General features: G+C 54.7%; 1 protein-coding gene across 1 annotated transcript in view; it reads right to left on the reverse strand.

Moving 5' to 3' along the window:
* The window catches only part of MYH14 (myosin, heavy chain 14, non-muscle), a 76,732-nt gene that overhangs the window by 17,607 nt on the left and 32,733 nt on the right, over positions 1-26,392 (reverse strand). The window contains exons 16-32 of the mRNA XM_015564002.1: positions 26,242-26,340; positions 24,222-24,409; positions 22,692-22,813; positions 19,534-19,603; positions 19,260-19,420; positions 18,231-18,339; positions 15,881-16,012; positions 14,854-15,060; positions 12,166-12,303; positions 9,802-9,925; positions 9,070-9,241; positions 6,697-6,909; positions 6,010-6,154; positions 4,516-4,722; positions 1,499-1,603; positions 1,255-1,407; positions 27-59 (exon numbers count right to left, since the gene is read on the reverse strand). Of these exons, the coding sequence (XP_015419488.1) occupies positions 27-59; positions 1,255-1,407; positions 1,499-1,603; positions 4,516-4,722; positions 6,010-6,154; positions 6,697-6,909; positions 9,070-9,241; positions 9,802-9,925; positions 12,166-12,303; positions 14,854-15,060; positions 15,881-16,012; positions 18,231-18,339; positions 19,260-19,420; positions 19,534-19,603; positions 22,692-22,813; positions 24,222-24,409; positions 26,242-26,340 (2,378 nt within the window). The remainder of the gene's footprint in view (positions 1-26; positions 60-1,254; positions 1,408-1,498; positions 1,604-4,515; positions 4,723-6,009; positions 6,155-6,696; positions 6,910-9,069; positions 9,242-9,801; positions 9,926-12,165; positions 12,304-14,853; positions 15,061-15,880; positions 16,013-18,230; positions 18,340-19,259; positions 19,421-19,533; positions 19,604-22,691; positions 22,814-24,221; positions 24,410-26,241; positions 26,341-26,392) is intronic.

A 26,392-nucleotide genomic window follows, 5' to 3' on the forward strand; every position in this document is an offset into this window, starting at 1 on the left:
CCTCCTCGCCCCTCCAGTGCCCCTGCCTCCTCCTCCTGGCGCCGCCGCCACTCTGAGAGCTGGGGTGGGGGGTGGGGGGGAGAGAGAGGGTGGGTGGCAGTCATGGCTGTGACCGAGGTGTGAGCTGGTAGCGCCCCATTTCCCAGATGAGGAGACTGAGGCCTGAAGAGGGAAATGGCTCACTGCACTGGAGGAGGATTGAGGTTGTGAGTTCTACGACCCTCAGCTTTCCCAGGAAATTAAAACTATTCCCTCTGGGACCAAGATGGTGAGTCAGACCCGGGCTCTGCCCTGGGGAACCCCCAGTCTGATGGAGAGAACTGAGTGTCGCAGCCAGGGTGATGGAGGCTAAGGTATGGGAGCCAGGGGAGTCCTCAGCATCTGTTTAGAACATTTAAGGGAGACTTCCTGGAGGAGGGGGCATTTGCAATGGATCTTAGAGTATACACAGGGGTTTGCCAGTTGAAGGAGGACATTTGCAGGCATGCACTCCATTCATTCAGCAGGCATTGCTTAAGGCCTCCCATAAATCAGGCTCTCTGTTGGCCCACGTTGGGGACCAGATTGAACTCAGTGTCCTCCTTTAAAGGAGATCCCCATTTGGTGGTGGGGGGACTCATGGGCAGAGAGTGTTCCAGCCCAGGGTGATTGGGTGGGAACGGGGAGAAAGAAGGGTTGTGGGAGCTCAGAGGAGGGTGGCCAGGGACTTCCCACGATAGGGGGCGCTGACGCTGAGTCCTGAAGAATGAAACGGGTTTCCCAAGTGAAGTGGGGAAGGAGAGGAGAGAGGAATGCAGCCAAAGACAAAGGGGAGGACCAGAGAATGCAGGGTCTCTGATGCCCGGCTAAGAGGCATGCGCTTTGTCCAGGGGAGCCGGGAGCCATGGCCGGGCTGTCAGCAAGGGGAGGGCAGGGCCAGCTCTGGGGCAGGAAGACCGTGTGGAGAATGAGCCGGAAGAGAGAGGAGAGACTGGAGGCAGGGGGGCGTGAAGGGAGGCTGAGAGGAGGATCCGGGGGGGCAGGGAACGAGGCCTCAGCAGGCTGGGGCGGTGTAGACGGAAAGTGGGCGATAAGACAGAAAGTCAGGGCTCTGCACTGACGGGTCGTGTGGCTGAGTGACAGTCAGAGGCGGGATTGGCACCCAGAAGTCTGGGCTCTGACTGGTCGGATAACGGGGCCGTCTCTGAGCCAGGGAACCAGCAGGAGCAGGTTGGGGGACTAAGTGTCCCCTGGTCTCCCCCCAGGACTTCTCACCTGGACCTGGGCGGTCTGCAGCTCACGGCCGGCCCGCCCCCTGGCGGCCGCCTCCTCCTCCAGCTGCTCCCGTAGCCCGGACACGTCAGCCTCCAAGGCTCGCACCCGGGACCCCAAGGCCAGCTTTGCCCTGGTCTCCTCCTGCAGAAGCTCCTGTAGATGAAGGGGAGAATGGAGATAGGTGTGGGCAGAAAGGTGGGAGGGGCTGGGTACAGGGGTGGGGCTGGTGGGGGGGAGAGGTCACCTGGGCATCGTGCAGCTGGGCCTCTGTGCTGCTCAGCTCCTTGCTCAGCCTGATGGCTCTGGACTCGGCCTCACTCAGTGCCCCAGACACGTTCTCGAGTTCAACCTGTGGGAAAGGGGCACCTTCCAATGGCGGCTTCCACCCAGCTGACCCCAGCGGCTCCTCCACCTCCCATCCCTACCACACGGCTGGTGGGAATGTGACTGGCACAGCCACTGTGGAAAACAGCCTGGCAGTTCCTCCAACAGTTAAACACAGAGTTTCTCTATTGCCTAGCAATTCCGCTCCGAGGTATGGCCCAAGAGAAATGAAAACATATGTCCAAGCAAACACATGTACAGGGACGTTCATAGCAGCATAGAGAAAGGTAGAAACAACTCAAATATTCATCAACTGGTGAGGGGATAAACAAAACATGCCCAGGAACTATTCTAAGGGCTTTACAACTTTTGGCTCACTGGATTCACACACCAACCCTCAGAGGCAGATACCACTACTATTCCCAGTTTTCATAAAGGAACGCTGAGGCACAGAGAGGTCAGGAAAGGTGGGCTTCCACCCAGCCGACCCCAGCGGCTCCTCCACCTCCCATCCCTACCACATGGCTGGTGGGAATGTGACTGGCACAGCCACTGTGGAAAACAGCCTGGCAGTTCCTACAACAGTTAAACACAGAGTTTCTCTATTGCCTAGCAAGTCCCCTCCAAGGTGTGGCCCCAAGAGAAATGAAAACATATGTCCAAGCAAACACATGTACAGGGACGTTCATAGCAGCATAGAGAAAGGTAGAAACAACTCAAATATTCATCAACTGGTGAGGGGATAAACAAAACATGCCCAGGAACTATTCTAAGGGCTTTACAACTTTTGGCTCACTGGATTCACACACCAACCCTCAGAGGCAGATACCACTACTATTCCCAGTTTTCATAAAGGAACGCTGAGGCACAGAGAGGTCAGGAAAGGTGCCTGGGAGCACACAGCTACAGCTGGTGGAACTGAGATTTGAGCCCAGGCAGAATGGCCCTGGAGCTGTGCTGTCCGAGATGGCAGCCACCAGCCAGATGCAGCCATTTACACTAAAATAAAATAAAAGCAAAACTCCAGCTCCTCGCTTGTACTTGGCCACATTCAAGGGCTCACTAGCCGAGTGGATAGCACAAATACAGAAAATCCCCAACACTAAAGAAACTTCCGGCCGAAACCAGTTTGGCTCAGTGGATAGAGCGTCGGCCTGCGGACTGAGGGGTCCCAGGTTCGATTCCGGTCAAGGGCATGTACCTGGGTTGCGGGCACATCCCCAGTAGGGGGTGTGCAGGAGGCAGCTGATCGATGTTTCTCTCTCATCGATGTTTCTAACTCTCTATCTCTCTCCCTTCCTCTCTGTAAAAAATCAATTAAATATATTTAAAAAGAAAAGAAAAAGAAACTTCCGGATAGAACTTCTGCTCTCAGCCACCAAACTGGACTCTTGGTGCCACTTTTACTCCTGCAATATGCCAAGTGCTTGGCAGAGTGGTGGCTGCATAGCATGGTTCCATTTGGGATGGACCCTCGTGGTCCCCCCAGATCCATTCTCCCTTGGCCCCATTGTGACTGGCTATTAACCAGGCCCATGACTGTCAGCTAGAAACTACATTTCCCAGCCTCCCTTGCAGTGCATGTGATTATGGTATGGCCAATGACATGCAAGCAAGTGATGTACACGAATTCTGTCCCTTCCTAAGCTGGAGCACAGATGTGCCCACAACCCAGATTCCACTCTGAAGATGACGAGGTCAACCCCCTAGGGAATAGTGGAAGACCAGGCTCTTGAGTGACCTCATGGAGCCTAGGGTCCCGCCAGCCTCAAATGCTTACCTTGGCCTTTTTCTTTTTAAAATATTTTTATTGATTTCAGAGAGGAAGAAAGAGGGAGAGATAGAAACATCAATGATGAGAGAGAATCATCGATTGGCTGCCTCCTGCATGCCCCCCACTGGGGATCGAGCCCGCAACCCGGGCATGTGCCCTTGACTGGAATCAAACCAGGGACCTTTTCAGTCCACAGGCTGACACTCTATCCACGAAGCTAAACCAGCTAGGGTTTGAACCTGGAGAGGGAAAGATGTGTATTTTATTCAAGCTGATGATTTCTGGGGTCTCTTTGTTATAGCAGCCTAACCTTTACTCTAATGAATACTCACTTTTCATCTGGAAATTAAGAAGTGTAACGGTGGGGTGTTTTCCCCTGTGTGTGTGTGGGGGGGTGTTGGGGAATTAAGGTCATTCTTCCCTCTGTTCTTTTTGCTGTTTGTGTCCTCAATAATGAACAGGTTTTGGTCATTTAGTTAAAAAGCCCAGAGCCCACTGCTCGCCTCGTAGTCACAGCATGGTATTGTCCTCACACAGTTCCAGGCATTCACTGTGGCCTCTTCTAATCAGACCACGGATCATTTAAGGCCCAAAGAGAAGAGTGGAGGCTGGGGCTGTGGCAGGGGTTAAGAGCAGGCCTGGGTTCGAGTTCTAGCTCTGAATGACTTTAGACCAGCGGTTCTCAACCTGTGGGTCCCGACCCCTTTGGCGGTCGAACGACCCTTTCACAGGGGTCGCCTAAGACCATCCTGCATATCAGATATTTACATGACGATTCATCAGAGTAGCAACATTACAGTTATGAAGTAGCAATGAAAACAATTTTATGGTGAGGTCACCACATGAGGAACTGTATTTAAAGGGCCAGAAGGTTGAGAACCACTGCTTTAGACAATCAAGCTCACCTCCCTGGGCCTCAGTTTCCTCGTATGTAAAGTGGGAACAGGATTAGCACTGCCTCCAAAGAGGAGTCGGGAGGATGCCGTGAAATACACAGGATGTTTGGTATGTAGTAACCTCTCTCCAAATACTAGCCACGCATGCGTGATGATGTTGGAAAAGTTGGAAGGGACGGACAACAGGGCCGACATGGACCGAACAGAAGCCCAGAGAGGTGGTCTCACTCAAGGTCACAGAGCAGAGACCACCGCGGGCCCGCTCACCTGGGCTCGCTGCAGCTTCTCCGCAGCCTCCGCACGTGCCCGCTCCCCGTCGCCGGCCCGGCCCTGCACCTCCTGTAGCTGTGACTCCAGGCGGCGCCTCCGCTGCTCGCCCTCCTGCCGCGAGGCCTGCAGGTTACTCAGCTCTGCCCGCAGCTCAGACACCTCGGTCTCCAGAGCCAGCCGGGTCTTGTCCCAGACACCTTTGCCCTGGCAGGGGGAGAGAAACAAGCAAAGGTTTAAGGTTCCCCCACCAAGCAGGCCGGGCACATTCCTGCCTCAGGGCCTTTGCACTGGCTCTTCCCGCTACCTGGAACTCACTCCCCCCCTGATGCCGGGATGGCTCAACTCACCTCCCTCAGTTTTAAAATATATATATTTTTATTGATTTCAGAGAGGAAAGGAGAGGGAGAGAAAGATAGAAACTTCAATGATGAGAGAGAATCAGGGATGGACTGCCTCTTGCGTGCCCCACACTGGGGATCGAGCCCACACCCTGGGCATGTGCCCTGACCAGGAATCGAATCGTGACCTTCCTGTTCATAGGTCGACGTTCAACCACTGAGCTATGCCAGCTGCACTCATCATTGATGTTTCCATCTCTCTCTCTCCTTTTCCCTTCCTCTCTGAAATCAATAAAAATGTATTAAAAAAAAAACGAAACATCAATGATGAGAGAGAATCATGGATGGACTGCCTCTTGCGTGCCCCACACTGGGGATCGAGCCCACACCCTGGGCATGTGCCCTGACCAGGAATCGAATCGTGACCTTCCTGTTCATAGGTCGACGTTCAACCACTGAGCTATGCCAGCTGCACTCATCATTGATGTTTCCATCTCTCTCTCTCCTTTTCCCTTCCTCTCTGAAATCAATAAAAATGTATTAAAAAAAAAACGAAACATCAATGATGAGAGAGAATCATGGATGGGCCTCTTGCGTGCCCCACACTGGGGATGGAGCCCGCAACCTGGGCATGTGCCCTGACCGAGAACTGAACCGTGACCTACTGGGTCATAGGTCAACCACTGAGCCACCGTGGCCAGGCACCTCCCTCAGTTTCTTCATTCGATGTCCCCTTCTCACCCAGTCCCTCCAAGGTTCTGCTTAAAATCACAAACCGCCCACCTGGCACCTGATCCCCTCTTCTGGGCCCTCGTTTTCCCACAGCACTTAGTAGCCCAACAGCTATCATGAATGTTTATATTGTCTGCTCTCTGCTGCTCCTGCCAGAACAGGCACCCCACAGGGGAGGGAGCGTTGGTTGCTTTGTTCACCGCGGGGTGCCTAGTACCATCCCTGGTACTAGGGCACACAGTGTGCGCTCAGTGAATGCTGAATGCAGGGGGAAGCGAGGACATGAATACGTAAGGGAAGAACCCCGGACAGATGGGCCGGCCTAGAACCAGCCAGCAGTACCTCCTCCAACCCAGCACCATGGCCCCCAGAACTGCCCTCACCCTCTACCCCCCCAACCCCCCCTCCTACCCTAACTCACCCTCCGGGCCTGCTCCAGCTGTTCCGCCAGCTCTCCCAGCGCCTGGCCATGGCGCTGCCTCAGCTCCTGCACCGCTATCTCGTGAATGCGGGTCTCCTCCTCCAGAGCCTTCTTCAACTCCGTCACCTCCTGTTCCCTCTTGGACCTTTGGGGCAGGGGGAGGGGACAGAATTTCAGAACAGAGGAAGGCAAGAACTTTGGGGGAGCCCCTGATAGCGAGTTGTGCTTGTTTTTATTCTTTCTCTCCAAGGATGGGGACCTTACGCTACATTCCTTAAAGAATCTAGGCACTGATGCTGTGCAAGGAATGTGGCTTTAAGGGTGAACTCCCACTCATCCTTCAAAACCCTGTTCAAAAGGCCCCTTCTCAGGGAAGTCTTCCTGAACTCCCTCCCACAGATGTGCCTTAGGGGCCTTCGCTTATCATGCAACGCTATTCCATTAGAGCACGCTTTGTCCTGGATTGGGTCTGTTCTGTGCCCAAATCTGCCTCCCCCCAAAACTGGAAGTTCCAGGGGGCAATGCCAGGGTGTGACTCATCTCTAACCCCAGGTTGGCCAGAGCTGTACTCAATAACCAATTGCTGAATTAAATCTCTGTGTAGATGGAGAATTCTCAGCGAGTCCTTCTCCCCTCCCCCGCCCCGCACCTGCCCAGGCTGTGCTGGCCGCGGGCAGCCCGCCTCACCGGAGCTCCTGCTGGGCATTGGTGGAGTCCAGCGTGTCCTCCAGCTCGCCCCGCAGGGCCTCCAGCTCCTCGCCCAGGTCCCGCCGCTGCTTCTCGGCCTTGGCCCTGGCCAAGCGCTCGGCCTCCAGGTCTTCCTGGGCCTCGGACAGTCCTGCTTGCGCCTCCCGCAGGGATTTGAGCAGCAGGGCGCGGGCCCCGCCCTCCTCCTCCACCCTGGGGGCAGACAAGGACCAAGGAGTTAGCCACAGGAGCAGGCAGGGGGCAGGATGACTTCTTGGGGTGAAAAGGCCAGATGAGGACTTTGGGGTGACCCATCTTGTGTTCAAATTCAGCTCTGCCCCTGGGCATGTGCCTCCAGTACTCAGCCTCAGTTTACCGAGCTGTAAAATGGGAACGACGCTGATAGTAATCCCAGGGACATTTATGAAGCTCCTACCACATGCAAGCCCTTTACTCCATGGTCTCATTCAGTGCTTATGACAAATGAGGAAACTGAGGCACAGGGCAGGGAAAACCCTTGCCCAGGTCACACGGTCAGTGAGTGGCAGAGCTGACCGCACAGACCCACCTCATGAGCCCTAAGGACACAGCCTCTTGCAGAGAGAACTGAATGGAGGGCCAGCGCAGGCCGGGGCTGTGCAGATGGGTTTGCATCCCCTGCCGGGACACCATCTGCCTGGCAAGTGACAGCCTCTCTGAACGGCAGGCCCTGGCCTGTGAGAGGATGTGAACAGACACTTCCCAGGGTTGCTGCGGGGAATGGCGACAAAAACAAGGAGTGCAAAAGGCGACCTGCTGTATGATCCCTGTTGTCAAGAACAGGAAAGTCTGCCCTGGCCGGTGTGGCTCAGTGGATTGGGCATCATCCTGTGCACTGAATGGGGGCTGGCTGAATTCGATTCCGGGTCAGGGCACATGCCTGGATCTCGGGTTCTGTCCCTGGTCAGGGTGTGTGCTGGAGGCAACCGATCAATGTTTCTCTCTCACATCAATGTTTCTCCCTCTCTGTCTCTCTCTCCCTCTCCCTTTCTCTCTCTCAAAATCAATAAAAACACATTAAAAAAAAAGAATAGGAATGTCCTATGTGGACAGAAAGCGAGTTGGTGGTGCCAGGGGCTGGGGGGCGGGGGAATGGGAGTGACAGCTTAGTGGGCACCGTGCCTCCTTTTGGGGGTGATGAAAACATTCTGGAACCCTAGCCGGTTTGGCTCAATGGATAGAACATCGGCCTGCAAACTGTAGGGTCCGGGTTCGATTCTGGTCAAGGGCACATGCCCGGGTTGTAGGCTCTATCCCTAGTGGGGGGCGTGCAGGAGGTATCAGATCAATGATTCTCTCTCATCATTGGTGTTTTTCTCTCTCCCTCTCCCTTCCTCTCTGAAATCAATAAAAAAAATTTTTTAAAAAGGAGAAAATAAGGAGACCATAGGAATAAAATAATGAAAAGTGCTAACAGACACACCAGCATTCACCGAGGGCCCAGGGTGTGCCAAGCGTTTGATGAGCACCTTCTTATTTAATTCTACATTAACCCCCATTTTACAGATGAAGAAACTGAGGCCACAGAGGTAATGTCACTTGGGTGAGGTCACATGGCCAGGAATGGAACCCAGCAGTCAGACTCCAGTTGTGTGTTCTTAACCACACACACACACACACACACACACACACACACACTGTGTACCAGCGATTCTAAGAAGCACATCTCTCCTATAATCAAGGCGTCTCGCCAAAACCGGTTTGGCTCAGGGGATAGAGCGTCGGCCTGCAGACTGAAAGGTCCCAGGTTCGATTCCGGTCGAGGGCATGTACCTGGGTTGCGGGCACATTCCCTGTAGGAGATGTGCAGGAGGCAGCTGATCGATGTATCTCTCTCATCGATGTTTCTAACTCTCTATCTCTCTCCCTTCCTCTCTGTGAAAAATCAATAAAATATATTTAAAAAAAAAAAAAGGCGTCTCAGTTTGCACAAAGCACATTGGGTCAAAAGCATCTGAAAAACCCACTGCCCTATCCGGCACACAGTAGGCGCTCAATTATCGTGAATGGCTGTCGTAATGATTATGATTCCTCAGATGGTCAGACCTCTTATCAAGTCACTGACTCTGGGCTGCTCGGGGCTGGGAGGGGAGTAGGGGGAGAAGAAAACGCATTTTCTGGCCTCTATTCTGACCCGGAACCATGCAAGTTACTAGACACCAGGGGCCTCGGTTCACTTTTCCCTTAAGCAGGCGGGGCTGGAACCCTCTGGGCCGTTTTACACAAGGGGACACAGGCTCAGAGGGGGCGGCACAGCACCGGGAGGATCTCACCGGCAGGCTGTGCTGTGTGCCTGGCGCCCCGCCAAGCGCTCCTCCCCCTTCCCCAGGGCACCTGGCCAAGGCAGCCTGCAGCTCCTCCTCCTTGCGGCCCAGCTGGGCCCGCAGCTCCTCCACCCGCTGCTGCTGCTCCACCATCTGCTCCTGCAGCTCCGAGCTCTCGCCGTCCAGCCGCCGCTTCAGCTTCTCCAGCTCCTGGCGGCCCTTCTCCTCCTTCCGCAGGCGGTCTGGGGGCGGGCGGGGACCATGTGCGAGGGCTTCACACCCACAGCCGCAGCTCCCACGGAGACCCACGGTCCCGCCCTCCCTTGTCGGGGGTGTGAGGCTCAGCTCAGCCTCCTCTTTCCAGCTTCCCCCTCTCGGGGAGCGCCCCAGACCCTGGGCCAGACCCCAGACTATCCCCCCCCCCCCCAAGGGCAGCCCCTGCTCCTGCTCACTGCCTCTCTCTGCCCTCCCCTCTCTCCTGTCTCCCCAGCCACCTCCTGCGCTTGGCCCCTTTGGCTTCTGATTCCAAGTGCATAGCAAGGGACAGAGACAAAAAAAAAAATGTCTGAAACAGTGGGTGGGACAGAGAGAGAGAGAGAGAGAGAGAGAGAGTGACCCTGCCTTGTTAAGAGAATGGCCCTGAGAGAGACAGAAACTCAGCGCTGGGAAGACACCCAACCTGTCTCCAGCCTTCTTTCCTGCCCCATTTAGCAGATACAACCACTGAGGCCCCGGGGCACAGGCGGCCGGCCTGAGGTCCCCAAGGCCGCGTGCACAGCCCCCACTGTGGGCGGGCGCTCACCCTCCATGTCCGCAATCGTCGCCTCGTATTTCAGCCGCAGCTTATTGAGGCTCTTGACCTTCTCCTCCTCCTCGGCGGCCTGGGAGGAGAACTCGGCCAGCCGCTCCTCCAGCAGCCTCCGCTCCTGAGGGCGTGGCGGGGGGGGGGACATCAGAGGGTCTGCTGTCTCCATCCTTCCCTGCCCTCCTGCCCCAATCTCTTCCCCCCTTCCATTCTCAAAGGCAAACATGTCAAACTCGCGGCCCACAGGCCACATGCCTTGTTTATTTGGCCCGTGTTAGCCTTTGAGTTTGACATGCTTGCTAAGGTCTATTCTCCACCCCGATCCACACGGTGAGTGTAGATGTCCATTACTGGAAACACAGCACCATTCACTGACCACCAGCCCCTGATGGGCCCTGAGGGAGATTCTAATCATTTGCTTTTTTTTTCTTTTCTTTTTTTTTAAAATTTTCATCCGAGGACACTTTTCCACTGATTTCCAGAGAGAGTGGGAGGGAGGGGGAGAGACAGAGAGAAACATCGATGTGAGAGGGACACAGTGATTGGTTGCCTCTGCCAGGGCCAGGGATTGAGCCTGCAACCGAGGTCCGAGCCCCTGACAGGAATCGAACCTGGGCCTGTCAGTCTGCAGGCGGGCCCTCTATCCACGGAGCCAAACCGGCTGGGGGTCTAATCACGTGCTCTTATAAACGACACTGCGGCCAACATCCTGCGCGCCTGCCCCATCCCTGTGCGGGCGCCGGACCCTTGCTGGGGCCTGAAGCAGGGATCACGGACCCACAGCGTCAGCCTCAGAAGCCGAATCTCGCCCCACCCGGACCTGCTCCGTCAGAGTCTGCTTCCACCAGCTCCCCACGGGGTTCTGGGCCACACGGGGTTTGAGAAGCACAGGCCGGAGCGGTACTTTTTCAACCGTGAGCAGAAATCCATACAGGCATGTTCCAGAAAGCCCCCGTGCACCACGGAGCTCCCAGGTCACCCTGATGCCGGGAACAGGCTATGCCCACCCCCAGTTTTCTGTCCTGTTCCGACACAGCTTATAATTAAGTCACAAGTGCAATCACATCGATTTCCTCTGGGGACGCAGCCCCCTCTCCCCTGTGAGGGCGCGATGGCTTTCCAGTTAGTTCCATGCCATATCCCCCGTGCCCAGCGCAGCCCGGGCTGTGGCTGGTTACAGATTCTTCCCCGTGTGCCCCTCCGGCATGGAGTCTAACTCCCCCGTCTTGAATCTGTGGCTGCTTTAAGCTCAGGGGTCTGCAAACCAGTGTGCAGGCCAAATGCAGCCCGGCGCCTGCTTTTACACCTAAAGCTCCATTGGGACACAGCCACCCCCATTCGGTGATGCATGGACTGTGGCTGCTCTCTCGCTACAATAATGGGATTAAGTGGCTGTGCCCTGGCCGGGTAGCTCAGTGGGTTACAGTGTCGTCCTGGCACGCCAAGGTGTCGGGTTTGATTCCCAGTCGGGGCACGTACAGGAATCAACCAATGGATGCACAAAGAAGTGGCACAACAAATCGATGTCTCTCTCTCTCTCTCAAAACAACAAATTTTGAAATAAAATAAAAAAGAGTTGGCGAGCTGGTGTGGCTCAGTGGTTGAGCAATGAGCTATGAATGAGGAGGTCAAGGTTCGATTCCCAGTCAGGGCACATGCCCGGGTTGCAGGCTTGGTCCCCAGTTTGGGGGGTGCAGGAGGCAGTCGATCAGTGATTCTCTCTCATTGATATTTCTATCCCTCTCTCTCCTTCTCCCTGAAATCAATAAAAATATATATTTTTAAAAATAAATAAAATAACGGAGTGGTTGTGGCAGAAGCGGAATGGCCCACAGATGTCTACCATCTGGAAACGTTTGCCGACACCTGAGCGACAGGATTCAATGGGAGGGAGGCCACTGCCTCTGCCTCCCTCTCCCGGAGCCCCGCGCTGCTGTGTCAGACACTCCAGCTCGGCTGGGGGGACAGAGGCCACACAGGAGCAGGGAGACACCGGACATCCAGCCCGGCCGCCCTGTGACGGTGACCGCCGCGAGGGCCACAGGCGGACAGGGGGCCCTGGCAGCCGACTCCCAGGACGATGGGACGCAATGAAACGGTGTTGTTTCCAGCCACGCGGCTTTGGGGTGCCTGTGACACAGCGACAGGTGATGACACACGGCCGTTGCTCAGTCATGGCTGCCTGGGTGACCGAGTGACAAAGGGAGACGAGGAGAGAGAAAGGGCTCTAGGGAAACACAGCCCAGATGGAGAGTGAGCAAGACCCTGGAGGCAGGGCCGGCTGGGGGCAGAGGCAGAGAGGAGCCCAGGCGCCACCAGCGTTCCCCCCTTACCCCCCGTGGGGGGCTCCGGGCCACCGACCTTGCTCAGCTTGGTGTTCTGGTCCTCCAGGAGCAGCAGATCTTCCTCAAATTTCTTCAGCTTTGCCTCCGTCGTCACCTTCTCCAGCTGCAGCTTCTGCCGGGCCCCCTCCTCGGCCTCCAGGTGGGTCTCCAGCTCCTGGGGTGGGAGGAGGGCAGTGAGGACCCAGGGGCCGGGGGCTGGTGTGATGGGGAGGGTGGGGAGGGGATGGTCCATGGACCCCCGGGCTGGCGGCTCAGACAGGTCCACACTCCGCACGAGGCTGGGAAGGATAAAACCCTTCCCGGTCTGTTTCATTCATCAGCTCAACAAGCATTTACTGAGTGCCTCGTGTGTGCCAGGCACTGTTCTAGGCACCGAGGAGAGATAAAAAGCCTTTGTCCTGGCCCTGACCGGGTGGCTCAGTTGGTTGGAGCATCATCCCGTGCACCGAAAGGTTGTGGGTTTGATTCCCAGTGGAGGTGGGTACAGAGGCAACTGATGGATGTCCCTCTATCGCTCTCGCTCTCGCCTTTACTCTCTCTAAAAAATATATTTGGCCCAAAGAAAGAAGTCTCTGTTCTAAATCTTGGTCTCATGATTCCCGGTGAAGGTGGGTACAGAAGGCAACTGATGGATGTCCCTCTATTACTCTTTGCTCTTGCCTTTACTCTCTCTAAAAAAATATTTGGCGCTGAAGAAAGAAGTCTCTGTTCTAAATCTTGGCCTCTCACCTAAAAACCTCCTGTCCTTCCCTGGCTGTTCCTCACGTCTGTACAATCCCAAATATTCTCTTAAGGCCCAGGAGTAAACATTTATTGTAAGTCGCTAAATATTGAAAAACTTTTCGATTGAATAAATAAAAAAAAATTGGCCCTGGCCAGTATAGCCCAATGGTAGATCATCAGCCTGTGTACCAGAGGGTCACAGGTTTGATTCTCAGCCAAGAGTGGGTACCCGGGTTGTGGATTCATCCCCCAGACCCCAGGTCGGGGCACGTGCTGGCGGCAACCAATCAATGTGTCTCTCTCACATAAATGCCTCTCTCTCTGTGTCTCTCCTCCTCCCTTCCGCTCTCTCTAAAAATCAATGAGAAAATTACCCTCGGGTGAGGATCAACAAAACAAAACAAAACACCTCTTCGTCCTTGTGGAAGCTGCATTGTTGTGTGTGTGAAGATCTTGATCAATAAATAATAAATAAACAGATCGTGTCGATGGGCACGGTCCCCTACGGCGGTGACCGGCACACGTGGAGGCCTTGGTGTGAAACCAGAAACTACGATGCAATATTATGAGCTGCCTTGACAGCTGGTAAAATTGGGGGGGCCTACAGCGGCCCAACCGCCTGCCCGCTCTGCTCCTGGGATCAGCACCCCTAGCAGGGAACCCTCCGTAAGACAGGGGCCAGGCACAGGCCTGCTGATCCCCACAGACTGACTCTCAGGCGCATGCCAGCTGGAATTAGTCAAACAAACCAATCGCTGCTTCCTGCAGGAACCGGGCCACCTCGCCCTCTTGTTGGTACAAAGCCCGCCTCCCACGGCCACGGCTCATTCATCCTCCCCAGTGCGCCCCCACGCGGATCTCTGTGGCGTGGTCTCCGCTCGCTCAGCTGTGAGCATTCTTGACTAATAACCTGCTGCCTGCCCCGCCTGTTAGGCCAAATCCTTAACCAAAGGGCAGGATCCCACCCTCACCAACCAGGTAAGGAGAAGGCAATTCAAACCCTCCTGCCCTGACCGGTATGGCTCAGTGGATAGAGCATCGGCCTGCGGACTGAAGGGTCCCGGATTAGGTTCTGGGCATGTGCCTGGGTTGCAGGCTCACTCCCCAGTGCGGGGCGTACAGGAGGCAGCCGATCCATGATTCTCTCTCATCATTGATGTTTCTATCCCTCCCTCTCCCTCTCCCTTTCTCTGTGAAATCAATAAAAATATATTTTAAAAAAGCAAAACACTCCAGAATTTGCCCGGCCCTTGTGGCTCAGTGGTTGAGCGTCGACCATGGACCAGGAGGTCCCCATGCCCGGGCTGTGGGCTTGATTCCCAGTGGGGGGCTTGGGAGCATGCAGGAGGCAGCTAATCAATGATGCTCCCACTCCCTTCCACTCTAAAATCGACAACAATAAAAATATTAAAAATAAATTAAAAATTGATAAAAATATATTTTAAAAACAAACCCACTCCCTAGCTCTTAGCGTGGCCAGTGTGTTTATTTTAAATTTAAAGTCAGGCACCCAATCAATCCCTGGAAAACTTTTAAGTATGTTTGGAACAACCTGGGTATGCAAATCAACTTTCCCAACTGAACAAATGATGAGATGTAAATGCAGATGAAGTGTCGCCCATGGAAGCGTGGCCCCTGAACTGAGATGTGCCTTAAGCGTAAACTACGCGCTGGGCTTTGAAGGCCAGCCACGGGAGGGCGCCTGCCTGGGAATGCAGTGGCACGGAGGCCCATGGAGCCGGATGGACAGAGGCCGAGTACTGAGGAGCTGACTTCAGCACCTGGATCCAGCCATGCCTGAAGCTTATCCATTCTGGAGTTTCCCAATATTTAAACCAAAAAAGTGTTCTTTCTGCTTGATCCACTTTGAGGGTTTTTTTCCTGCAAATGTATGGCCAAAAGAGACACTGTTTGCAGCAGCAAAGGGAGGCCGGGTGGACAGACGGGAGGAGGAGGGGGAGGGGGCCTGCAGGGACCAGACCTGTATGTGCTGCTGCAGCCTCTTCTTCTCGTGCTGCAGCTGGCGGCTGCACTCCTCCTCCTCCCCCACGCGGGCCTCCAGCTCTGACACCACCAGCTCCAGCTCCTGCTTGCGGGCTGCCAGCCGCCCCCGGGTCTCCTCGGCCTCAGCGCACAGCTCTGCCTCTGCTCGAAGCTGCTCTGCCAGGCGGGTGCGCTCCTCTTCCAGCTGGGGGTGGGGTGGGAGGTCAGAGGTCAGCAGGCAGCGCCCCCAGGACGGCCCTCAGTGGAGCACCAGGTCCCTCCTGCACCCTGATTTGTTCTTTGAGGTACACCCCCCAACCCCATTCCTCCCCCAGGTTCTCATCTCAGGATGACCCCATGGGTCCCCAGCCCTGTCCCTCCTGCCCCCCGCCCCCGACTCCCTTTGCTCTGTCCCTCCTCTCTGTCCCTGTAGCCCCAACACACTCAGGCCTCGTCCTCTCCCTATGGACATCCCCCCAGCCTCTTCCCCAGCCTCGCCGCCTCCAGTCCACCCGCGAGACAGCCCCAGGAAAGCCTTCCACCACCTCACATTTCATTTAATACTCCCACGCCCAGCAATTTAGCCAAGGGAAGCAGTGCAGGAAAAGCAAACAGACAAATGCTCCAGAGGTTTCCGTCAGCATTATTTTAAGATGCCAGATATCCTGGAGAGGAAGAGAAGCCCACCGCCGGCCTACCAGAACCCTGCTACCCGGCTGGTCCCCTGCCCCGCCCCGCGGCGCCCTGGAGCCCCGCCCCCTGAGTATCTTAGCCGGGCAGGAACCAGCCCCCCACCCAACGCCCTGGCTACACCCAGGATCCTGCACAGCATGGCTCAAACCACACCACAGTTTCGACCCCTATTCGGCCCCAATACACCTTGGCTGTGACCCATCCTACGCTTCGCCCCACAGCCCTGCCCCCCGCGCACATCCCACTAAGCAAAGCCCCGCCCCTTGTAACATGGCCCCGCCCATAACACCGCCCCTCCAGCAAGCCCCGCCCACCCAGCCCCGCCCCCTCACCTGTGTCAGCCGGCTCTGCAGCTCGCCCACCTCGCGGGCGCTCTGCTGCTGGAGCTCCTGCACTTTCTGCAGCTCCTGCGCCCGCGCCTGCAGCACCTCATCCTGCCGGGTGACCTGCAGCAGCGGCTTCACCTACGGGAGGTCAAGGTGGCGGGGTGTCCGGGAGGCCGCTTGGCCCGGGAGCCAAGAGCTCACGCTCTGAATAAGGGCCGGCCTCCTGGGCTGCAAGGCCAGCTCCTCCACCGGCCAGCGAGGGACCTGGCAGGCACGCCAGGGTCCCATCTACACAGGGGGCGGGGAGGGGGGGCATAGCAGGGTTTCCGGGTACGGGAACAGGGCGAGCAGCCCTGTCCGTGTTTCCTTTTTGCTAAGTGAACCCTTTGCACTGGTACCCAGCAGCAGGCGTTTCTCAAGAGTCCTCGGCCCCCGGCCCATGGGGAGAAACGCACCTTACACGGTGCGCACCCATCACCCAAATGAGGGTTCACAAATCGCCCTCCCCTTGCCAAGTGGGACTCGCTCTGACCATTTCTGCTCCATTGCCTCCGATTCGGTTCTTAGCGGTTCCTGGTTCTTCTCTGCTCGAGTCTTTTCTAGTCTATTATTTTCTCTTCCATAGCATTTATCACAGCTATAGCTTTATATTTATTTGTAGGATTCACTCACTGACGCCGGTCAAGCCTACCCCTAGCCCCCACCCTAGGGTAGGCAAACGTTTTCTTAAAGGGCCAGTTAATGCCCGGCCAGTGTGGCTCGGTGGTTGAGTGTCAATCTGTGAACCAGGAGGTCACGGTTCAATTTCCCGTCAGGGCACAGGCCCAGGTTGTGGGCTCGATCCCAAGTGAGGCACGTGGAAGAGGCAGCTGATGGATGCTTCTCTTTCATCAATGTTTCTATCTCTCTACCCTCTCCCTTCCTTTCTCTCTCTAAAAAAAACACACCAAACATATAACAATAAATAAAGGGCCAGCGCGGGAAATATCTGAGGCTCTGCAGGCCACTGTCTCTGCTTTAACGACTTCCCTCTGCTGCTGTAACACAAAAGCAGCCCAGACAGTACACCACCCAGCAGGCATTTACAAAAACAGGCGTCTGGCTTGTGGGTTTGCCAACCACTGCCCTGAACTAAGGGCTCCATAGGGCAGGGCTTTGTCTATTTTTATTCTCCATTTTATCACGGTCCCCTAAAACGTTACTGGCACACAGTAGGTGCTCAGTTAACACTGGCTGAGGCCATGTAGGCTGATACCTCAAACGTCATATGGAAAATTACACTGAAGAGCTGCATTTTCTCCTCCAAATCTCCATCCTCCTGCCTCCTCTCCGTTCCCCTTTGGGGGAACACCCTGCTCGAAGCTCACAGGGGCCCAGATGGCCTGGCTCTGTCCCTTGGCTTTGGGTGGGCACGGGCAATCGGCCTGGCTCATCTGATGTGTGGTGAGTGGTCTGGATGGTCACAGGACTGCAGCCGGGCTCAGACTCTGAGCTCTGAGATAAGACAAGCCCACGCCGGCCTCGCTGGGGGCCAGTCTGAGTCGGTGGGTGGCTCCCTGGCGGGTAAGTCTGCGGGTGACCATCACAGAAGACAATCAAGCAGGAGACAGAAGGCTGGGTATGCCCTGGCTGGCTTGGCTCAGTGGATAGAGCATCGGCCTGCAGACTGAAGGGTCCCAGGTTCGATTCCGGCCAAGGGCACATGCCTGGGTTGTGGGCACATCCCCAGTGTGGGGTATGCAGGAGGCAGCCAATCAATGATTCTCTCTCATCATTGATGTTTCTATCTCTCTCCTCCCTTCCTCTCTGAAATCAATCAAAATACATTAAACAAAACAAAACAAAACCAAAAACCCCTGAACACTGAGGCTCGGCGAGGTTTCCCAGTGGGCAAAATTCCCCATGAGTGTTATCACGCATCGTTTCTGGAAGGTCCGGAGCTGTCTATACGACGCCACTGGGAGGCACCTGGAAGCTGACACCCGGTCTCTCCTGAGCTCGGCCCTGTGCGCCTTTCCTCTTTACTGGTTTTAATCTGTATCCTTAACCTAAATAAAGGGTGAGCAGGAGTATCACCAGCAGCCATTTCCCTGAGTTCTCCCAGTGCATCGTTGGATCTGAGGAGTCTTCAGGACCCCCTAGTCCAGCCCTGGATCCAGCTGCACCTGAAGCTGTCCTGCCCTTTTATCCACGTCGGTTGGAGTCAGGCTTTGGGTCACTTGCTACCCACAGAGCCTGCTGAGCAAAGGTCAGGCTGATGGGTCCCATTTTACAGATGCAGCCAACTGAGGCCCAGCAGCCCTGCCCCCACGGTCCTGACTCCTTGCCGCTCAGGCCACCTCCCGGGTGCCCTCACCTTGGTGAAGAGCCGCCACCACTGCCAGTGTCGCAGCTTGAGGTAAGCCGCGCAGTTCCGCTGCATCACCCGCAGCGCGCTCTGCTGCTGCTGCCGCTTCTGGAAGGCCCTGTGCGGGGAGACGGACTTACGGACGGATGGGCACATGGGAGGGGGGCTCAGCCCCTCCAGGCCCTGAGAGCTCCCATCGGCTCATCAACCATGATTAAATGCCTACTGTGTGCAAGCACCATTCTGTCATTGGCCCTCCTGCCCTTGACCTTCTCTGTCCTGTCCCCTCCTCTGCCTCCGTAACCCCAACCCCAATGCAGGCCTCACCTTCACCCACCGGGACCCTCACCCAGCCTCCTCCCCAGCCTCCCGGCCTCCAGTCCATCCTAACGCGTCTCCAGGGGGTCTTTCTACACCCTCCCCCCTTCTCACAGCCCTCCTGCACCCTAAACAGGGTCCCCGCCCCTCAGCCTGGGGTTTGGGGGCCCTGTATTTGCTGATCCTTCGTCTGGACCAGGTCTGGGGGGGAAGGAGACGCTCCTGCAGACTTCCTGCTCGCTTCCGAGCCTGGAACACCTTTCCCACCGCCTCGGTCTACCTGGTTGTCAAGTGTGACCTGGGACTCCCTGGTGGTCAGGGCCTCCCCTGCACGCATAGGACCCCATCAAAGCACAGCCATGACGCTTGTGCCTGTGTTGTCTGCCCCTCCAGACGGCAGTCCCTCACCCTTGAGGCCGGTAGGGTGACCACCTTGACCTAGTTTCCCCGGCGCTTTCTCTGTGTTAGCACTGGAACCCGTGCCCCCGGGGCCCCGCCAGCGCCAGGCTGGTCACTGATGACAGAGTCTAGCTCTTCGTGGTGCCTCTAGCATCGCTCAGCACTGGCCAGGCCCACAGGGGCCGCAGGACCTGGTGGCTCCCTCCCTCTGTCTCTCAGCCCCTCCACCATCTCGGAGGCCTTGACACCGGGGGCCACCTGGTCAACCCCTCCCTGCCAGCCTCAGCCAAGGGGACCGCAGCAGACAGCCTGGGGCCCCACCTGCGAGCCAGGTACCCCCGGGCAGCCGCCTGGAAGGACACGATGATGTCCGTGACCTTCAGGTCCCGCTCCTCCTCCAGCTGGGCCAGGACCCCCGCCCGGAAGAAAATCTTACTCTGTCCCACGCGGTAGAGGTTGGGGTCCAGTTCTAGGGCTTGGATCTGTGGCGGGAGGGGGTGATCGGAGAAGATGCAATTACAGGGGAGGTCCTGGCCCCCACCCCCCACCCCCAGACTATGTGCACCCCGCAACACACACATCTTCCCTCACTCACCATCTTCTCACAGGCCTGCTTCCCGTCCATGAAGCCCTTGGGGATGGCATTGGGCGTCAGGATCTCATACCTGCAGGGACAGTGGGGCGGGGTGGGGGGGGTGTTACAGCAACTGTCACCATGGAGGGTCCTGGGCTCAGAGTGACAAATAGCAATAACCAATGACAAGAACAGAAAGAAAAATGGACGCTCGCTCTCAGCCACACACTGGGCCGAGCATTCATGCTGCTGCCCACAGCGACAATAAAAGCCCCCAGTCCTTGGACAGCTGCCGTGTGCGGACTAGGAGTGTTTATTTATTTTTATTTATTTTTGTTTAAATATATTTTATTGATTTTTTTACAGAGAGGAAGGGAGAGGGATCGAGAGCCAGAAACATCGATGAGAGAGAGACATCCATCAGCTGCCTCCTGCACACCCCCCACTGGGGATGCGCCCGCTACCAAGGTACATGCCCCTGACTGGAATCGAACCCGGGACCCCTGAGTCCGCAGGCCGACGCTCTATCCACCGAGCCAAACCGGTTAGGGCGCTTGAAGTATTTATTACATCACCACATAGTTCACCGAGACGGGAACAGCGGCAGGTCTCAGAACGGGAAGACGAGAATAACAAAATACAGCGGCTGGTGCTTTAAAAATGCGTTTTTGTTGATTTCAGAGAGGGGGGAGAGGGAGAGAGAGAGAGAAACGCCAATGATGAGAGAGAACCATTGATCGACTGCCTCCTGCACACCCCTGCCACTGAGGATCGAGCCTGGAATCCTGGCATGTGCCCTGACTGGGAATCGAACAGTGATCTCCTGGTTCATAGGTCGATGCTCAACCCCTGAGCCACGCCGGACAGGCCCAGCTGATGTTTTTACACTTCTTATGTGCCAGGCCCTGGGCTAAGTGCTTTACAGCAATTTCTTTCAAATTTCTGAGTGAACTCTGAATTTTAAAAATACATTTTATAAACATATACGTGTCTGTTCTCAGTGCCTCTCCCCTGCCGTACCCTCAGCATTTCCTATAAAATAATGTATATATTATATATATATATATATACATATATATATATATAATATGTATACAAGTATGTTCACATTTATATGTCATATAATGTACATTATCTTGCCCTGGCCGGTGTGGCTCAGTTGATTGAGTATCATCCTGTGCACTGAGAGGTCGCTGGTTCGATTTCTGGTCAGGGCACATGCCCGGGTTTTGGGCTTGATTTCTGACAGGAGGAGTGCAGGAGGAAGCCCATCGATGTTTCTCTCTCCCTCTCACTCTCCTTTCCTCTCTCTCTAAAATCAATTTTAAAAACACATTTTTTAAAAAAAAAGAATCCTTTAAAAATAACTATATACATTATTTTATGGTTGGTGATTGAGAAACTTGTATGTGCGTGCCTAGGCATGTGCCCTGGCGGGAATCGAACCCACAACCTTTGGGTGTACGGGACGATGCTCCAGCCAGCCTAGCCACCGCCCAGGGCCAATTGAGCTAGATTTTTAACTGCATTTAACTTTCTTTTTTTGTTTTGTTATAATAGACATTTATTTAAAGTAATATAGTGGAAACCCAGATGGTTCTGAATTGTACATTTCAGGTTTAACCAACAAAATTAACATTCTGACGACAGATGCGCCCACAGATTTCGACTGCATGATTGCCAGCCTAGTCATCGTCCAGGGCCAACTGAGCTAGATTTTTAATTGCATTTAACTTTCTTTTTTTGTTTTGTTATAATAGACATTTATTTAAAGTAATATAGTGGAAACCCAGATGGTTCTGAATTGTACATTTCAGGTTTAACCAACAAAATTAACATTCTGACGACAGATGCGCCCACAGATTTCGACTGCATGATTGCTGACTCGCCCGTTCTCCTCTTTCTCTCCTTTCCTGAACAACCTCTTTCAGGTACGGTGCGAGGCACGTGCACCCTCCTCACGTCCTGTCCACTTTAGGAGATCTGTGGGCAGGCCCTTGCTCGCTTAACACGAAACACCCTGTCGTCACACACGTTCGCAGGAAGCCTGCCTACGGCTTCTTTCACATCCTCATACACATGTAGTGTATCTCTCTCATTAACCTCAGTTTGTGGGATCCCGCAGCACTGTAATACCATTTTCCAGGCCCCTCCAGCCACCGGCTTGATGCTGGCTCGCTGTTTTGACCCAAGACTAACTAAATGTATTTAGTTTTCACGAACTGAAATTTAAATTTAAAAACTGAAGCAGCCCGACCAGCATGGCTCAGTGGTTGAGCGTCGTCCTATGAACCAGGAGGTCACAGTTCCACTTCCAGTCAGGGCATGTGCCCGGGGTGGGGTGTGCAGGAGGCAGCCGATGAATGATTCTTTTCATCATTGATGTTTCTATCTCTCTCCCTCTCCCTTCTCTGAAATCAATAAAAATATATTTAAAAAATAAAAAATAGCCTAGCTGGTTTGGCTCAGCAGATAGAGCATCGGCCGGCAGACCGAAGGGCCCCGGGTTTGATTCCGGCCGAGGGCACGCACCTCGGTTGCAGGATCCTCCCTGGCCCGGGCCCTGGTCAGGGCGTGTGCAGGGGGCAACCAATGAATGCGTTTCTCTCACACTGACATTTCTCTCTGTCTTTCCCTCTCTCTTCCACTCTCTCTAAAAGATCAATGGAAAAATAGCCTCGGGTGAGGATTAACAAAACAAACAAACAAAAAAATAAAGAAATGCCAATTACGACGCATTGATTGCCATGTGACGCTCTATGCCCTTTTCCTCTGGGAGCGCACTGAGTGGGTACTGCTTGCCCACACCACAGAGGAGAAGACTGAGGCTCAGCAAACCTCAGGAGCTTCCCCGGGGTCCGGGCTCAGAAGTAGCCGTGGGCTTTAGCTGGTGTGGCTCAGTGGATAGAGCATCTGCCTGTGGACTGAAGGGTCCTGGGTTCGATTCTGGTCAAGGGCACATGCCCGGGTTGTGGGCTCGATTCCCAGTAGTGCAGGAGGCAGCAGATCAATGATTCTCTCTCATCATTGATATTTCTATCTCTCTCTCCCTCTCCCTTCCTCTCTGATATTGGGAAGTTTCGTTAAATTTGATTGAATTTATCCTGGGGGTAGGTTTTGGATGCAGGGATGGTGGCTTCCAGACCCGAGCCCTCTCCCCCCACCCTCACTCCGCTCACCGCTGCCGGAACTCCTGGAAGAGGATGCGGTTGGGGAAGCCTTGGCGACAGATGCGGATGCCCTCCAGGACGCCGTTACAGCGCAGCTGGTCCAGCACCAGCCGCGGCTCCAGCTTCCCGGCCTGTGGAGAGCAAGGCGGACGCAGGGTCAGCAGCGGCCGCACGGGAGCGCCATTCATTGGCCGACAGCCTGGTCAACAATGGTTGGCAATTTCGTGTGGTTTGATCTATAATTTACTGAGCACCTACTACGTGCCAGGCGGAAATCCCTGCCCTGTGGGAGCTCACAGTCCCGGGGGAGAAACGCGGTAAATGTGGTGGCAAAATCCCTAATAAATGAAATAAACAAATAGCAATAAGTATTAAGTAGAACAGAACAGGAGGGGGGAGAGTAGGGAGGGCTGAATTAGCACATAGGATAGTCAGCCAAGGTGCTGTGTGAACAAATCTCATACATCATTATTTTTGGTAAAAATCTAAACAGTATGTTGCCCTACCGGCGTGTCCCAGGATTGACACCCTAACACCATTGAGCACACCTAGCACCCAGATCGATCTTTGACTCTAAGCACCATTCTCCACTAAAAAGCACCAGGGCTTCTTGAAGAAATGGCTGTGTCTGTTACATTTCATCAAATATAAGCCACCACCAATAGTAAGACACACTGCTATTTTATATACCGCCAAGAAAGCAATTAAACTCTGACAAGCAACAATAAAATTAAAAAAAAACACACAACACTCTGACAAGCTATTGATGAATAGCCACATCCCCACTTCAGAGACACTAAAGTGTCAGAAATAAATGCATCTTAGATTTGATAAAATATAGTGTCTGCAGACCTGAGAAAGGACACCCACCCGCCCAGTAACCACAGCTGCCTTTTAAGGGCAGTGTAAGCCTCAGCTCCTAACTTTGTGGCCTCATTTTCCCTTCTCTGTGGGCCTGCTCTTTGATTTTCCCAATTGAAAAAAAAAGTTCAGTGCCCTGGGAGGCCAGAGATGATCTCCCCAAATCTACATGCCATCCCCAGCCCCAAAGGCCATCTTTCCATCCCTTGTACCTTCCATGCTCTGACCTACCACTGGACCTTTGCACAAGCTATTCTCTGCTCAGAATACCATTTACCCTTCAGAGTTCCGTTGTCACCTCCTCCAGGGAGCCCTCCCTGAATTCACCGAGCAGAACAAGCCTTATGCGGTGCTTACCACCCTTACAAATTCAACCAGACATTCACTGTGGGTGGTTAGTTGCACATCTGTGTTCTGCATTAGACTGTGGGACTAGGGGTTGACTGTGCTTCTCTCCAGTGTACCCCTAGTACCTGGCACGTAATAGGTGCTCAATAAAATTTAAGTCCCACGAACCAGTGAAATTTCCTGAACAGGGCACTCATTCTGGGAGGGGAGCGAGTCCCTCAAGGTCACACATCTGGTCAGAGGTGAGCCCGGGACAGATGTGGCTCCAGCAGCCAGGCCTTTACCCGTTGCCAGAGCCTCCCCGGTCCCGGTCCCGGCCCAGTCACTCACCCGCTTCTCATGGTTGGGGACAATGCAGCGGACGAAGCTGGGGTTGGTGTTGCTGAGTGTGGCCATGAGGCGGCTCAGGGACTCCTTGTAGAGCTGTCCCACGGTCCGGAACATGCCCCGGCGGGGGCGGCCACCCGGGGGGCCATCCCCCAGGCTGCTCACCTGCTCCAGCCCCACGATGCCCTCCACTGTGGGAAGAGGAAATCAGATGCAGGGTGAGGAGGGAACCGGGGGTCAGTCTGGGGGCACCAGGCTGGCCAAAGGTGAAGGGTCTTATTATTTATAGGGCGTGGCACTTTACATATGAAACACCTCACACAGCAGGTAGGGTAGGGAGTCCCAGCCCCACTGGACTGGCGGGCAAACTGAGGCTCGGGAAAAGGGGGAAACTGCGCCCCAGGCCACACAGCTTAGAAACTGCAGGTCCGGGACTTAAACCCAGGCAGTGTGAGTCCTCTCAAACCCTGACCTCCAACCCCTCTTCTCCTCAAGGACTAAGCTCTCCGTTTTCCCTATGGGCAGATATGACGAGAACAGCAAATGCTTACTGAGCACGTGTCCTCTGCGGGTGCTGTTCAAAAACACTACCTCCTCTGGCTTTTTCATAAGACAGAGAGAGTCGCTCCCATTTTACAGATGAGGAAACCAAGTCACAGAGAAGGAAAAGGGTAGCCGCAAACACAGCACCGCTGCATTGTTAGGAACACCAAACAGAGTCACAGTAAACATGGAATAGGGCCCTTGCTGGTTTGGCTCAGTGGATAGAGCATCGGCCTGCAGACTGAAGGGGCCCGGGTTCGATTCCGGTCAAGGGCACATGCCCGGGTTGTGGGCTCGATCCCCAGCAGGGGGTGTGCAGGAGGCAGCTGATCAGTGATTCTCTCTCATCATTGATGTTTCTATCTCTCTCTCCCTCTCCCTTCCTCTCTGAAATCAATTAAAAAATATATTTTTTAAAAAATGGAATAGAGCCCTGGTGGGTGTGGCACAGTCGGTTGAGCGTTGTCCCAGGCCACCGAGAGGTTGCCGGTTCGATTCCCTGGTCAGGACACATGCTCAGGTTGCAGGTTTGATCTCCAATGGGGGATATGTGGGAGGGAGGCAGTTGATCAATGCTTCTCTCTCTCTCTCTCCCCTCCTTTCTCTCTAAAAAAATAAAAAAATCAATGAAACATTTCTAAAAAATGGAATGGAGTCTGGCTTTCCTGTGCAATGTGTGAGATAAGGCAATCTGCCTTCACATGAAGCATGTTTTTAGAAAGGCCCGATTTCACGGCAACTGTTTCTCGATTGTCACTTGATGGTGTCACTTCAGCAAGTGAGAATCACCCACTCAGCTTCGGCGATCGCATCATGCCCGGTTTCTCAGGACCCTGCAGCCGGGGCCCAATCTGCTGCCCTGCTGTCCCCGGCGATGAGGGTCACTGGGCTCCACCAGATCGTCTGCATTCAGGCAGGACCTGGCGTGTGGTGGGGGCTCAGATATAGCATTTTTCTACCCAGGTGTCAACGCTCCCTCCCACACTTACAGTTATCATCAAAATGATAATGATCCCTTATTAAGCTCTTACAGCACAGCTAAGAGCCGAGGCTCGGGGACTCGATATCCTGGGTTCAAATCCCAGCTCCGCCACATACTGGCTGTGTGATCTCGGGCTGGAGACTTGACCTCTCTGTGCTTGAATTCCTCATCTGTGTAAGGGCGGGTCATAGTGCTAACACCTGCCTCAGTGGGCCGCTCAGAGGACTCTATGTGTTAAAAATCGTAGGAGGGCTTTGCACAGAGCAAGGCACACAGTCGGTGTCATTAAACGCCAGCTGATCTGAGCAACTTGGTTAGACTTAGAGGAAGGCACTGGGTCTGGACACCGCTAAGGGAGCTGACAGGGAGGAAGAGGAAGCATGCGAGGCCTCCTTGTGGAGAGAAAAGGGGACGGGTGTGCAAAACCAGGTCCCCGGTCCAACAGGCCCACCCTCCTCGTCTGGCAAAGCTCACCCATCCACGCAGAGCAACACCCACCCCCTGGCGGAGAGATGGCAGAGCCGTGCCTCCCTGAAGGTCCTGGGGGCGCCGGTGGGAAGGAGCCAAGGAAAGAGAATTGCTGGAAGCCCCCCTGTTCTGGGGGAGGGGGCAGGTGGGGGAGGAGGCAGATGGGGGGAAGGGGCAGGTG

Source organism: Myotis davidii, unplaced genomic scaffold, assembly GCF_000327345.1.
Source record: "Myotis davidii unplaced genomic scaffold, ASM32734v1 scaffold358, whole genome shotgun sequence".
Taxonomy (NCBI): Eukaryota; Metazoa; Chordata; class Mammalia; order Chiroptera; family Vespertilionidae; genus Myotis; species Myotis davidii.